The following is a 15,790-nucleotide window of genomic DNA, read 5'->3' as shown; positions in this document are numbered from 1 at the left end:
CAACGTAAGCCTGATCTTCTTCTCTGTTTCCTTCGGACCAGTTGCTCTGACTCCTGTGAAATGTCAAACTGTTCTAGGTGTCCTCTAAAGAAAGATTAGGCAGGGCAGAGGGACTGTGTTGGTAAGGAGTTGGAGCAGTAACAACAAGAAACTTGGGGAACAATTGACTTTGGGGAGTTGCTGCCACCTTGTTTCACTTCTAAATGTCCACAGGGTGGGAGAGCAACTGTCCTCCTAAACCTGCTTCTTCCTGGGGAGCAAAAGGTGAGGACCTGACAGGAGAAGTTATTTTGTGGAATAGGGAGTGGTTTTCTGGTGCCTGGGGCTCATCCACACCCCACCCCTGGACTCACTGGAGCTGACAAGGCTCCATTGGAGACCAGGAACTGGCTGAAATGCCCAGGGGAAATGAGTTCAAAGGCCAAATTAACAGGACTTTTGAGAAGCACAGCCTTTTTAAAAGTAATTAACCTACAAATAAACAACCTACTAGATTACAGATTCCCGCAGAAGAGAAATATTAAAAAGTACACAATAAATTTTTTAAAGGCTAATAAACATATTAAGAGAGAAGACAAAAGAAGATATTAGTAAAATAAGAAAAACTAGAAAATGTAAAAAGTAAGTAGAACCATTAGGTATGGAAAATATAATTGAAATAAAAATAAAAGGTAGTATAAATATAACACAAAAAATAGCTAAAGAATGAATTAGTGATTTGGAAGACCAGACTGAGGAAATTTACCAGACAGAACAAGGAATGGTCACACAACTTGGAGATTCAGGGTCACGATTTGAAACTCACAGATTCCAAAATCAAATGTTAACATTAACTCCCACATTTTCTCATCATTCCAACAATAAGCAGGCGACATTAATGCTAGTCATGTGACCTAATAGGGTAGCTGCAGAAATAACACCCAGAAGTATTCTTAGGCTCCAAACCCACAGTTTTTTTAGTTCTTTCTTCCTTTCTTGATCCTGGCCACCATTATCTTTTCCACTTTTCCTCCTAACAAATAGCACATCCTCCATACAGCAGCTAGAGTGGTCTTTCTAAAGCGTAAATGGTAGCCCTTGACTACTTAAGACCTTCCTATGGCTTATCCATTCTCTCAGAATAAACTCTTATCTCTCCTTTCTAACCTCATCTCCTCCCATTCTTCCCTCCATTTATCTCATTCAACCATGTAGGCCTTCTCTTATAATATCCCATTTTATCTTCTCGAAAGCATTTGTCATTACCTAAAATTATCTTATTTACTTGTTTCTGTTTATTGTCTATCCTCCATCACTAGAATGAGAGCTCACTATGTGAGGCACTTTTCTGACATGTTCTGCACAGTCCCCCAACATTGAGAAGAATGCGTGGCACATAGTAGTCAGTCAATAAATATTTGTTGATTGACAGACTGATTTCTCTACCTGGACTCTTCCCTTAAGGCTCAGTTGTTGGAAAACTGGACAAAAAAAAAGTGGCTCCATAAAGTCACAGCTTGTTGGAGCCTCAAGACGTAGTTTACTCTCTTAAGCAATATAAAATAGTCTCAGCCTGGGTGAGATTCTTCTTTTCTTTTTTTTTTTTTTCAAATTGAATATTTCATTAACATGGTAGTTTTTGTAACATGTGCACACACACTCACACACTCAGAGAGATTCTTCTTTTCTATCACCTGTAAATCTGAGGTGCAAAGAAAACTTTGCCAAGGGGTTTTGTGAGTCAGATTGCATTTACCACTCATTTGGTTCAAAAATGTTCTTTTGGAAAATCACCAAATGGTACCTATCATATATAAAATCCATTCCCCTAAAACCCTCACCATGCTGTCAGTGCTACCCTGGATTGGATGTATGAGTCAGAGGCAGAAGGGAGGAAGATGCCAGGCTCTGCTGAAGGTGACACATAGCCTAGTGGTGCACTGCAGATTTGCTCATTATTTTCTTTGAGCCAGTGCTGCTTTGTGGCCTCTAGACAATCTATATCCCAGATTTGCCAGCAAAGGTATTTGGTCTCCCGGTTTTCAGTCTTGTACAGACACTTATAAATTATGCTTCATTTCCCCCCAGATTTAGAAATTGTTTTCTCCTAGATGTTCTCAGCATGGCAGATACCATTGGTTACCCTCCCAACAGCCACACCCAACTTCTGCCTGACTTGATTCATCCTTCCTGTCCCCCATGTCCTTCTGAGGGGCAAGCTAATCACAAGGATTCCATTCTTCTGGGTTGAGATGCAATTGGTTATGGTAAGAGCATGTGAAGCAATTCTGGCCCATGACATGTAAAGAGAAACCTGCTATGGGGCTTCTGGGTAAAGTGTCTTTGCCTTCAAGAAGGGATACACAGAAGAAACTTCCCTCTTCTTCTCTGAATGTTGTCCTGTCTGTGCATGATGCTTGGAACTACCAAAGCCATCTTGTGATCATGAGGAAAAAGGAAATGGCAGAGAGAAAGAATAAAAAAAACACGACCTGGCTGCTTAATGATGTTCTGAAGCTACTAAATTTACCAAACTCTGGATTTTTTTTGTTATATGAGCTAATCAGTATTTCTACATTTAAACCATTTTTGGTTAGTGCTTCTATTATATGCAGCTGAAAGCACTGTGTCTGTATCTAGTTACTTGCCAATAAAAATGTCATTTCAAATAAAGACACATTAAGTACTTACTAAATATTTACTCTAGTTCATATACAAATTCACTCTAGTCCATACACACATTTACTCTAGTCCATACCTGTAATGTTACATATTTACATATAATGGCTCTGTTCCTCAAGGAACTTAGGTTAATTCAGTATTTCTTATACTTGAATTGGTATCACAGGGGAGGGTGAGGGAGGGAAGTTGTTAAAATACAGATTACTCCACTCCAACACAAACCTACTGAATCAAAATTTTAGGGTAGGCGGGGAGAGTAAGAATATTCATTTTAAGCAAGGGCATAGGTGATTCTAATGTATCCTAAAGACTAAATACCACTGATTTGTTTAAGACTGGTCATGTGAATCAGCGAATAATATAAGGCAGGATATATAATGAAGTGCTAAAGTAGTGAACTATGGAATATGAGCTCTCAAGTTCTGTAGACATCCACAAGCAGCTTGGCAGGTTGGAAAGCAAGGTAGACTGAGGGTAGAACACAGGCTCCATCACTTACCAACCAAGTGTTCTAATTGCTTCTTCTGTAAACAGGGCCAACAAGGCCTATTTTGCTGTGTGGTTGTAAGTTCTGAGATAATAAGTGAGATGCATGCAGTAGAGAGGGTGGTGAAACCAATGCCATACAGCTGTATGTCTGGGGTTAGGAGGGTCCCAGTGCCTCACTCTTTGGGGTGAGGTGCTGTTGGCTAATATCAAGATTATATCCAGAAAGAGCAATGAGCGGGCAGACCCAAGCCAGCAGGTCTGTGGTCCTGTCTGTCAGGGCTGATTTCAATGCTGTGGCTATTTGGCCCATCAAAGGAAGCCTTTTAGGAGGGTATCACCTACTGCTATGCAAAACTATTTGCCTGCAACCATGGAGACATTAAGTGGGATGCAAATACTGGACTGTAGTTATTTCTTTTCCTAAATTTTTAAAGTTTATTTTTAAAATTTATTTTATGTTTAAGTGGAGAGCTTTCCTTTTGGAAATTTCTTTTCAGGCCTGGGATTTACTATTAATGCAGTCTTATTATCATTGCTAATTCTTAAGGTTTAATGAAGCACCAAATGATGGCTCTGTTTGGTTTTATTTACATGGTTCCTGAAAATCAACAGACAGCTTATATTTTTTCCCTATTTGCATTGCCACAAGGACAGAGAATATTGTTTTCCAACTGACCTTTCTAAATCAACCATGGAAGAACAAACACATGAGCATGTCTCAATTTTCTAAGAGAGATTCCTGACGAGGCCATTATTCAAATCATTAGGTATTCCTAAGGGATAAAAACTGAGGGCTTTCCCTAGTAGTAAGATGTAAATTTAAGAACCTCGCTGCTTTCTGAGTATGTTATGTATGTCAGTGGGACCTAGATCTAAATTTAACTATGAAAGGAAAGAAATAACTGAATATTCCAGACTAGTGCAGATGGAGTCACCAACCACAGGAGGAAAAATTCCTAGGGGGCCTTTTCAGAGAGATATTTGGGCTTCACATAGATCATTGATTATGTAGCTGACAACTGAATCCGAACAGATTTTCCACAAACTCTGAGTTCTATTTTTCTGTAATTCGGTGTGACTTACACCAGCTGTGCTGTAGCTGGCAGATTGGCCAGTACATGGAGCCTCTCATATCCCTGCCTGTTCTGTTCTTGTGAATAGAGCCCTAAATTTACTGAGGAGATTCTGATAACCATTTTGGCAACCTGTAATACTCAGAGAATCAAACTTGAAAATTTAAACCTTTTCCTAGAACACAAAAAGGCATACTGAAGAAAGATTTCTACATTTTTATGAGATCTAATATATGACTAGTTACGGTATGAGTGCAGAGAGTCCTATAAAAAAAAAAAAAAAACCTAAAGTGAAATCTCAGAGAATATTTTGATGCCTCACAAAAATAATCTATGAGTGTGTGTGGGGAGTGATGAAAAAGAAAAAAACATTTTCTATATTTTTTGTGTTGCTTGTATATAACCACCCTGGCAAGTGGATGTTTGTAGCTGGAGAGACTTCCACTGCTGAGTTTTAGGTAGGGCTGAATGCTCTGGGGGGTGAGGCAGGTAATTTGAGTTCTGGTGGGCCCACTGCAGGAGAAAGTACACCAGGCCAACAGGGCTGGGCCAGCACAGAGCACCAGGAAGGGCCCAAAAAGAACTCCATATAGTGGCATGGTCCAGAAGAGACTGGAGAAAGAACTGGTTGTAATTCTTTTCCAGTGAAAAGTGATGCGCTCTATAAGGCAGACTCATGTTCAGCAGAATTTTTAATCAGATTGCAAAATGAGTGATGTGCCTGGTACGATTGGTTTTGCTTCATGTGGAGGCATCAAGGTTGACAAAGGTTCCAAACAGATTCCCTGTGTCAGTGAGGGCAGGGTGGATGTCTGGGTCGTACTTACAGGTAAAGCATATGCAAACTGCAGTAGCAAATTGTTTTGATGATGTTGGGGTTTGTTGTAGCATTTGTGGCCCTCTTGAGATACCTTCCCATATTACCTTGCTCTTTGGGGGTGGGGGTGGGGGAGTGTTTAATGTGAGTCTCCAGGGGAAAGAACGCTGTACTTGGAGTCAGAAGACCTGGGTTCAAGTTCAATCTCTGTCAAAAGCTACCTTCAACCTCTCTGAGGTTGCCCAGAAGAGGGCTCCCTCTCTGTTCTGTGGAGAGAGGGACTCCAGACTCTCCCACCTGGCTGATGAGATCAAGTTAAAGGATGTGTACCTGAAATACTTTGCAATGTCTTGTAAATATGTCTTGTACAATATTGTATATATGTGTTCTTACAATTATTTATAATTATTAAATGGTGTTATGGGTTGAATTGTGTCCCCCCAAAAGAAATGGTGAAGTCTTAAAGCTTAATACCTCAGTATGTGGCCTTATTTGGAAATTGGGTCTTGCAGATATAATCAGTTAAGGTGAGGTCCTACTGGAGTAAAGTGGGCCCCTAATCCAGCATGGCTGGTGTCGATGTGAAGATGGCTGTATGTATGTATGTATGTATGTATGTATGTATGTATGTGAAGGTGGCTGTATGATGACAGAAACACAGGGAGACACCATGTAAAGATGGAGGCAGAGATTGGAGTGACACATCTACAAGCCAAGGAGTGCCAGGGACTCCCAAAAGCCACCAAAAGCTAGGCAGGAGACAAGGAACAGGTTCCCCTTGGAGCCCTCAGAAGGAACCAGTCCTGCTGGCACTTTGATTTCAGACCTCCAACCTCCAGAATTGTGAAGTAATACATTTCTATTGTTTAAAGCCACTCAGTTTGTGGTAGGGAGCTCCTAGCCCAGGAGAAATGTAAGGAATTTATTATAACACTGTCTTATTTCTATTTAGTGCGTATAGTCAATGTATCATTTTCATTGCATTCCCACCACTACACTGTGGCATGAGTAAAATTTGTCTCTACTTAGGAGGAAACTGAGGCTTGGAGGCTGTGAGTCACTCAGCAGCGAAACATTTTAGTTAGCCTCTCCTCTTTCTCCTACATCACAGCAGCTTTGCTTAGGCCAGTTAGTGGCTCTTCCTGTTACATTTGCACTTTTCTCAGAGGAGAAAGGTGTGTCTTTCCCTCTGCTTCTTAATATGTAACTTGCTGCCAACATCATGTAATTTTTCACCAAGTCACCTTTCCTGCCTGGCTCACATCTCTCCTCGGAGTCCTAAGGGTCTTCTCAGAGGCCCAGAGGTTGGAGGGGGCTCCCTCTGTGCTCTAGAGAACTGAGATCAGCATCAGCCTGACCCCAGTGGAGTTCTCACACTTGAGCAGAAGGTCTTAAATGTGACAAGAATCCAGACAGCCTCCCAGGAGGGACTGAGCATCATTTGGGCAGCCCCTTTCCTTACTAATTCGGGGTCCCTATGGGTAATGCCCAATCCCTGTGACTGTGCCCACTCTCAGCAGAGCCTTGCCCATCACAGGTGGGTGTGTGGGGGCATGAAAAGAAGAAAGAGAAAGAGCAAAAGACTGCACTGTGGCTGATAGCAGCACCATCCAACCTAACACGATCTATCCATAGAAAGTTCAACCAACAGAGTTTTGTCTTCCTTTCTCATGCATTGTAATGTGAAATATCTGTCTTCATCATGTAGTAACAAAAGCAATGCATCACGGAATAATAAAGCGTCTGCCATGGTGCTAAGAAAAACCTTGAAAATGAATACTTTCAGACCCTGAATTCCATATTCTACTCATGAGGGGAAGTCATTAATCATTTATTATTTTGCCCATTTGACTTGTTGAAAGTTTTATGTATCCAGATTTTAAATATCATTCTTTGGCTGTCAGCCAGACCCTCATCTTCACAAAATGTACTCTTGAGAGAATTCCTGAGTTATATATTGGCTATAGCCCAGCCTGGAAAACTCCTCAGTATAAAACCTCATTTCCTTGGCCTCCTTTTTGTTCAGGAAAGTTGGAATTTGCCTCATGGGCAGCAGAAACTCAGGATTCATTTTCTCCAGAGACTTTCAAATAGAATCCCAGATGCTATCATAGTTCCAATTTGTATTTCCCTCCTTTTCACCCCAGCCGTCCTTGCCCCCTTTCTGTTCCTGCTACACCATAAGAATATTCCTGCCTTCAAAACTTTGCTTGTCCCCTAGATGTCCACATGGCCAAATTCCTCACTTCCTGGTCTTTTCTCAAATGTCAGATTCTTAATGAGGCCAACCCCGGCCAGCTATCTAATAGTTCATTTCTCTCCTTCCTGCTAGAATGGCTCCAAACGCATTATTAGATAGCTCTCTGAGGGACTGGATTTTTACTTTTTGAGTTGTTATTCTTTGCTCATAGTATTACCTGTAAATATACTCATGTAGGTTTTAAGGCCAAACCTCTGAAAACCTGTAATATATATTCAGGCTATTTAATGAGTTGATGATGACTTTTACTTAAGTACTCTGTTTGCATGTCAATCCATTTGTTGTCACCTAATGAAAACTATGAGTTGAAGGCTGACGGTTTTTGTTTTATTTATTTATTTATTTATTTATTTATTTATTTAATTATTTATTTATTTATTTATTATTTAGAGATGGAGTTTCACTCTGTGACCCAGCCAGGAGTGCAGTGGTGCAGTCTCCATTCACTGCAACCTCCACCTCCCGGGTTCGAATGATTCTCCTGCCTCAGCCTTCCGAGTAGCTGGGATTACAGGTGCATGCCACCATACCCGGCTAATTTTTGTATATTTAGTAGAGATGGGGTTTCACCATGTTGGCTAGGCTGGTCTTGAACTCCTGACGTCACGTGATCTGCCCACCTCTGCCTCCCTAAGTGCTGGGATTATAGATGTGAGCCACTGTGCCTGGCCAGTGAAGTTATTTTAAAAACCATTGTTCTTTATTTTTATTTTATTGGGTTAAATATGTCAATTCGAAATGTCTGCACTTATTACTGAAATGCCCAAATGCTATTTTGCTTTTCCAGTTAATCAGCTGCTTTAAGCAGAGCTCTAACAATTCAATTGTTCTACCATTACTTTCCATTAAATCTGTCAACTACAGTTCATCAGGTATATTCAGTACATCATGATAGGCTATTGAATGGGTATCAAAAATCATAAGGCCATAGAGTGCCTGCCTTTAGGGAGTTTGCAGCCTGATCTGAGAAATGAGAAGAGAGAGACCAAAAGACAATTAACAATGTGAAATCATAAATTGAAAGTTCCAGATATATGGTTATATAGTAAGAGAAGCGATAAGGGAGAGATTAAGGTAGAAATAAATGTTGGAGTCAAGTAATCTTTATCATGCTTTTGCTTTGCATTATAGACTATTTCATCCTCTTTGTCTTCATTTTAATTTATCTGAAAGCCAAGAAATCCAAAAAAGTTTATCTTCTACTGCTTAAGTTTGTTACCATTTTCCAGGAATTTATTTCTTATCTCCTGGGATGTACATCACCAACTTGAGCTAAAGAAATCCACATAGGTTTGTAATAGAATTTGATGGATCAGAAGAATGATTTTTATTTTCCATTTGTCATGTAGAGAGTCGGGTAGGGACAAGTTTCCCTTTTCTCCTTGGAAGATAAGGTTAGCTAATACATTTATTTATAATAATTATTTTTGTGCATAATACATTCATTGTCCTTAACTCAGAAAAAAAGTCATCTGTCCAAATATTGCATTTTTTAAACATTTAAAAATATTTTTCCCATGCTTGGTTTTATTTTTTTCTAAATCATAGACTCATAGTCATATAAACAAATACAAGTTATGGGGAACATGAAAAAAGGGGTTAAAATACTGTGATTGAACTATTTGGAATGTATTAAATTTAACTGGCCAAGGGACAGGGAAATTCTTGTGAAAAAAAATGCAGTAAAAATTAGTGAAGAAATGTTATCATCTTAATTGTTAAAGATAATTTTTAAAAAATCAAAGTTCAAGGTGTATTTAGATTTTTCTCTTCACATGAACTCATTTCATTCATTTGGCCATTTTTTTCTTCTGTGGTCATGATTATTAAAATCAGAATTATTTTAAAGCTGCAGTGAATTCTACCGAGTTTCTAGTCCAACCTCTTTGTTTTTTAAATGAAAAAACTAAAGCCCAGAGACATTATGGAACTGACTGATGTTATACAGCAAAGTAGTAGAAGGACTGAGACTAAATCCCCAGTGCCCTGAAAACATGAATGACAGCATTAGACCAAATCCTGCTTTGACATATGGAATAGAAAACAACTCAAATTAATATGCATTGCCTCTGCAATGCCACCTTCATCACTGGCATCCTCGGGTATTTTGGACAATGTGCATGTGTTAATAGTGTGTTACTCTATTTCCAAGTGCCTGGAGTTGTCCCTCTGTGGTACACCTTTCCTGGGGGAGCTCCAGGTATGACACTGTAAATAGCAGAAACAACATTTTCTAATGATTAGTGAAATATATTTCAAAATTTCCTGAGTTTTTATCATGAAATGTTAACAGGTTTACTTGGTTTATTTTGAAGTCAATAGTTAGCTATATCTGATATTGTCACAATATGCAATATGTTGTATTGCTTTTCACATAAATCTACAGGAACCTATGGAGGTCATTTAAAGAAAAGGTAGTTAAATCTGCTTGTTCTGTCAATCAGAAAGGAACAGAATCAGGTTTGTCTTTCTGACATGATTTAGTCTCTCCTGAACGCAGAGAACTTAAAGGTTTCATTCAGGTACATTCATCTCTGACTGAATAATTAAACACAGGATTTTTTCTTTTTTTGCGCGTGAGATTTGCCACAATAAATGCAGTTAATAGTTAAAACTAGTTGTAATTTACACACTTACTTGTCAACATATTCAACTAGATCTGTAGAATTCTTGGTTGACATTTTGGCTGGAGATAATCTTACCTAAAACAAAGGTTACAGATTCAGAATATATCATCTGCTTCTTTACAGGTTACTTTTATGCAATTTATCTTTAAAGAGTTTTAATTTTAAACAAAATATATACCATAGACCAGATAATCAGCTCAGTTAATCTTACACATGTCCCCTTTGTATTGCTAATGACTAAAAACAAAATTAAGTTCTACGGAGATACTAAAGAGTTGTATTTCATAGATTTGGTATCACAGTCAAGAAAACCTTTTTGGAAAAGTCAAAGCCATAGATTATTCTTAGATAATTTTAAAATGAAATATCTAATGATTATTGACTGAGTTACTAAAGAAGTCTTCACAGAATGAATGATTCCTGACATGCTGATTTCTAAGGAGAAACAGCTAATTTTCAAACACAAAGCCCCGAACTAGAAAACTAGCCTATCCAAGTACCTGGATGTCAGATTATTATAGCCAGAGCAGTCACATACATGATTTACTAACATTAAGTATAGCTGGCCACATGTACACTTAACTGGCAACTTCTAATTCAACAAAATGGTACTACTAGAAAGTTCTATTTTCATGAAAGTTGATAATTTGCAGCATTTTTATGACAGGAAAGAAGATACCCAATGTACTCACTGCCTTTCATCTCTCAAAAATGCCTTAAATTCTTTTTTTTTTTTTTTTTTTTTTGAGACGGAGTCTTGCTCTGTCGCCCAGGCTGGAGTGCAGTGGCGCAATCTCCGCTCACTGCAAGCTCTGCCTCCCGGGTTCACGTCATTCTCCTGCTTCAGCCTCCCGTGTAGGCGCCCGACACCATGCCCGGCTAAATTTATTTTGTATTTTTTAGTAGAGACGGGGTTTCACCGTGTTAGCCAGGATAGTCTTGATCTCCTGACCTTGTGATCCGCACGCCTTGGCCTCCCAAAGTGCTAGGATTACAGGCGTGAACCACCGAGCCTGGCCGAAAATGCCTTAAATTCTAATGTTCTTTTAAGTTTAAAAAATCAAGACAGATTTATCCTAATTTTAATAGCCTATTGCTGAACTGGATTCAATATGGAGAATATGAGTAATATTCCACCTCAGTTAAAAACTTTAACAAAATATATTCCTAGGATATTTTTTCTTGCTTTATGTTACTGTGTACTATAATGGTGGGCAGAATATGTTAAGACTCACATACAGAAAGCATTCCTTTTTCAAGTGCCCAAGGAATTACTACTTCTTAAGTTTTAAGAAACTTAATTGGATACCTCCCTCCTTCAAAAAAACTTAAAGAAAAAAATGTTAAGTCCATTGTCAAGGATGCTAATAAAGAACGCCTGACAAAGTCTTTCCTGACCCAGCCCTGTTGGTGGTGGGCAGGCAGAACAGGCTCGAGGCTGCTCACGAGGGTGCCTGTGAACCCCCAGGAGAGAGCTTGTACCCTCCCCCCATTGCTGAATGGCGTCTGCAATGGGTCTAATCCTGTTAAGCCATGTCTTCCCCTAGAGAATGGATCTACTGATTCACTGGGCACTCAGGTGCCCACATTATGGAAACTGTCCTAAGTCCCAGAGGGCCTGATGCCTTCTACCGTGGAGTGTGTTTTCACTCCTGTTTCCCACTGAAACAGTACTGAGTCCTGACACCTCACCTACTTCATTGCCAGTTCTTTCCTCCTCACCTTTCCACTGCTCCCTCTGGTCTGTGGGGGGATCTATTTTTGGTATTTCCTCAGCAACCAGTTGGTCCCTCCATATATGTTTGCAAACAGTAGTCCTCTCCAAGTATTTGTGGAATTAAAGTGTACGATGAATACAGTGTCCAAGGGCACTAACTTGTCCTCCTTTCTCCTTCTGGAGTGTAACAATTAGATCTACGTTTTATTTTTATTTTATTAATTTTTAAGTCTTATTTGAAAGACCATAAGTAGCATTTTCTTAAAAACACACCTACAATACACACTTTATAAGTGACAAATGTTAAGCACAACGATGAAGGAATATTTGGAAAAGTATAGAAAAGTTAAAGATACAGAATAAAAATTATCGCTTGTAATTTTGCTACCTAGAACAAAAACCATTGATGTTGGCTTTTGGTGCAATTTTTTAAATGTAATTTTTAGGTATCTAAGACAATATTTAAATTTTTATATCTTTGCTGATTGAACATAAGAGTCAGTTCTGTTTTATCCTCATTCCTATAAGCTAGGATGTTATTATATATAAAAATTGTCTCACAAACAACTTGATGGCTACTATGGGAATTTTTTTACGTATATCAGTTTTATCCATTTCATAATAATACTTTAAATGTCATAGCTTTTTGGTTTTATGGGCTATGAAATACATTCTTGTATATGACATAATTTTGACATGATGCCCTATAAAGTGGATATCATTACCTTCACATTAGTGTAAGGATGACATTAGTTACCTTAAGTAGCTGAAACCCTTATTATGGAAAGAAATTAAGATGATTATTTTTTATAGGTGAGGAGCTTCAGGATCAGAGAAGTACTGGACTTGCCCAAGATCATGTAGATGTTGATGATAATCATACTATAGCCCTTCCTACTTGCTAAGCACTTACTTAAGTGACTCATTCAAACCTACAATAACTTTGTATGATAAGCCTAATTCACCCATTTTACAGAAGAAACAGAGAGGTTAAGTAATCATTCCAAAGTCCCACAGCTAGTATGTGGTACAGCCTACTATATAATACATACCAAAAATCAATGTTTGATATTGTGCTAGTGCTTTACGTAACAAGTGACTGCATCTGCCTCTTGTTATGTAAATTACAAGGTGTTAAGAGAAGTACAAAAAAAAAGTCTAAAAACACTGCTTTAAAAAATGTTCTTTTTAATGGAGAAAATATGACAAGTTCTAATAAAGGAAACATTCTATTTAGCTATACCGGTTTTCATGTTAGAGATAAAGATAAAGTCTGCACCTTGAGTTTATCATGGTTCCTTTTGAATCATCATGAAACATACATCACGATCAACTTAAAAGAATTTTAGCCCCATATATTAAAAATCAGTCTAATTAATGAAATTCTAAATTGAGGTCATTTTTCTTTTCAGCTTGTGTTGTCAGCAGCCATTTTGCCAAGACAGAACAAACAGGAAATGTGGGAGAACTATTCTTCCAGGACTTCTTAAACTCTCTAAGCACTCTAAGCTTTAAAGAAGCTGAGCAAAGTATTCTAATTTTAATGTGAATATTGAAAAGTACTTGCTTTCTTTTCTTGGTTATTGTCTGAGCCAGGAAGGGAGCCATCAGGTTCAACTGGCTGTTCCTCTGCAGTCGCAGTTGGAGAGGCACTTTTGTTTACATTTGTATCTAGGTAACCAGAATGCTGAATCAGGTCAGGAACTATGACAAGTGAATTTTTGCAGTGCTGCTAACTTTTTTTTTTTTTAAATTGAGGGCAGTTTCTGTACACATAGCTTAGCTTAAAGGGAGGCTTTCAATTTGTTTTACATTTCCCCTCTCCTCACTTATCCCAATTCTCCCCCATCCCCCCATAACATCTATAGTTAGCTAGAAGGGCATTTCTTTATAGATACTTCTATAAGACCTTTAGAAACTTTGTTAGGATCAGACAGCTCTAAAATAATCAGGAATGTATTTTTTTAAAATTATACTTTAAGTCCTGGGATACATGTACAGAACGTGCAGGTTTGTTATGTAGGTATACACGTGCCATGGTGGTTTGCTGCACCCATCAGCCCATCATCTACATTAGGTATTTCTCCTAATACTATCCCTCCCCTAGCCCCCCAACACCCAACAGGCCCTGGTGTGTGATGTTCCCCTCCCTGTGTCCATGTGTTCTCATTGTTCAACTCCCACTTGGGAGTGAGAACATGTGGTGTTTGGTTTTCTGTTCCTGTGTTAGTTTGCTGAGAGTGATGGTTTCCAGCTTCATCCATGTCCCTGCAAAGGGACATGAACTCATCCTTTATAATGGCTGCATAGTATTCCATGGTATATATGTGCCACATTTTCTTTATCCAGTCTATCATTGATGGGCATTTGGGTTGGTTCCAAGTCTTTGCTATTGTGAACAGTGCTGCAATAAACATACGCGTGCATGTGTCTTTATAGTAGAACGATTTATAATCCTTTGGGTATATACCCATTAATGGGATTGCTGTGTCAAATGGTATTTCTAGTTCTAGATCCTTGAGGAATCACCTCACTTTCTTCCACATGGTTGAACTAATTTACACTCCCACCAACGTGTAAAACTGTTCCTATTTCTCCACATCCTCCCCAGCATCTGTTGTTTCCTGACTTTTTAATGGTCACTATTCTAACTGGCATGAGATGGTATCTCATTGTAGTTTTGATTTGCGTTTCTCTAATGATAAATGATGATGAGATTTTTTTCGTATGTTCTGGCTGCATAAATGTCTTCTTTTGAGAAGTGTCTGTTCATATCCTTTGTCCACTTTTTGATGGGATTGTTTGTTTTTTTCTTGTACATTTGTTTAAGTTATTACCCTGTTGTGCCCAAGCCTTCTGAGGGTCTTCATTGGGATTCATTATTTTGTTTATATGTAATAAGAGATATAAGAAAGATAGTGAAGTAGGAGAAATTTAGAGACCCTGAATAGTCCATAAGTACCTGAACTCATGATGCTTGATTTTCCAGCTTTATTTTTTGTAGATTTGGTATTTTTGAAAAAAAATCTCTGTGATTTTTTTTCTTTTTTCTGAGGAAGCCAGCGTACCAAGGAATTGTAACTGCATCCTAACTAAGGTCTTCCTGTTTTTGGGGCCTTTTCCCAAGGATGACTTAGTAGCATTGTGACTGCAGGAAGGATCTATGATGTCAGTGTGGCTGGCCCTCACAACTGAAGTCAGGAAGTCCCTGGGATTTAGAAGCTTTGAATGTTTTCTGTAGTGCGCATTGTCATACAAATCACTAAGGCCTTCACTTCTTTGTCTCATGGGGTGGGAAGTGGCCATTGTTAAACTGATATTTCACACTCTTCTCCTGATTTCATCTTCACAGTTTGAAAAGAGATGAGTTATCATCAAGCTAGACAAAGAGGAAATGAAATGCTATGGTATTCCCAAATCTTTCTCCAAGTATGTTAGGGAGGAAGCTAACTCTTCTAGATTACAAGGGGACTTCACAGATAGTGCAGCACTGATGAAAAGTGACATGGGTCGGAGTTTTACAGAAATGAAAATATTGAACTTTGCCTTTGTAGGGGAAATTTTGTTCAGTTATTTAGCCAAAAAGGGGTGGATTGTTTTAGCTGTAAAATGTTTGTTCAAGTTTTAAAATTAGAATTTGCATGTTTGTTAATACTACTTGGCCTCCATATACAGAAATGATGCTTTGGCTAAGTTGTCCAAATTATGGTATCAGATTTGCCTTGTTTAAAGGCACACAACGTTCAGGATGCTGAGTGACAAACTTTGATCCCACAGATAAAGGACACCTATGGGCTTCCATGCATATCCCCTAGTCCTAAGCTAAGCCCTTAAAACTCAAAGATGCAGTAGTTCATGGTTTGCAAGCAGTCCAAAAGGCTCATTATGCTACCCTAATCGTCATTTTATCTAGTGCCAAGGGAGACTGACACACAGCAGTGACTAAGAGCAGGCGGCTACAGATTCCGAGAGAGTGGGTTGGAACCCTGACTCCTCAACCTACCATCTATTTACTTTGGACAAAATTACATCACCTCTTTAAGCCTCAACTTTCTCCTCTGTGAAATGAGCTAATAATATCGATCCCATAAGATGGTTGAGAGGAATAAATGTAATAATACACTTACGGCACTCAGCTGAGGGCGA

General features: G+C 38.7%; 1 protein-coding gene across 1 annotated transcript in view; it reads right to left on the bottom strand.

Annotated features, from left to right (window-relative positions):
* The window catches only part of FAM81B (family with sequence similarity 81 member B), a 57,672-nt gene extending 42,941 nt beyond the window's left edge, over nt 1-14,731 (bottom strand). Inside the window, 4 exon segments of the mRNA XM_003261623.3 lie at nt 9,938-10,002; nt 13,212-13,315; nt 14,607-14,685; nt 14,687-14,731. Coding sequence (XP_003261671.2) covers nt 9,938-10,002; nt 13,212-13,315; nt 14,607-14,685; nt 14,687-14,731 — 293 coding nt within the window.
* Nucleotides 14,732-15,790: the final 1,059 nt, after the last annotated feature.

This window comes from Nomascus leucogenys, chromosome 2 (genome assembly GCF_006542625.1).
Source record: "Nomascus leucogenys isolate Asia chromosome 2, Asia_NLE_v1, whole genome shotgun sequence".
Classification (NCBI taxonomy): domain Eukaryota; kingdom Metazoa; phylum Chordata; class Mammalia; order Primates; family Hylobatidae; genus Nomascus; species Nomascus leucogenys.
This window is presented reverse-complemented; position numbering and strand designations above follow the sequence as displayed.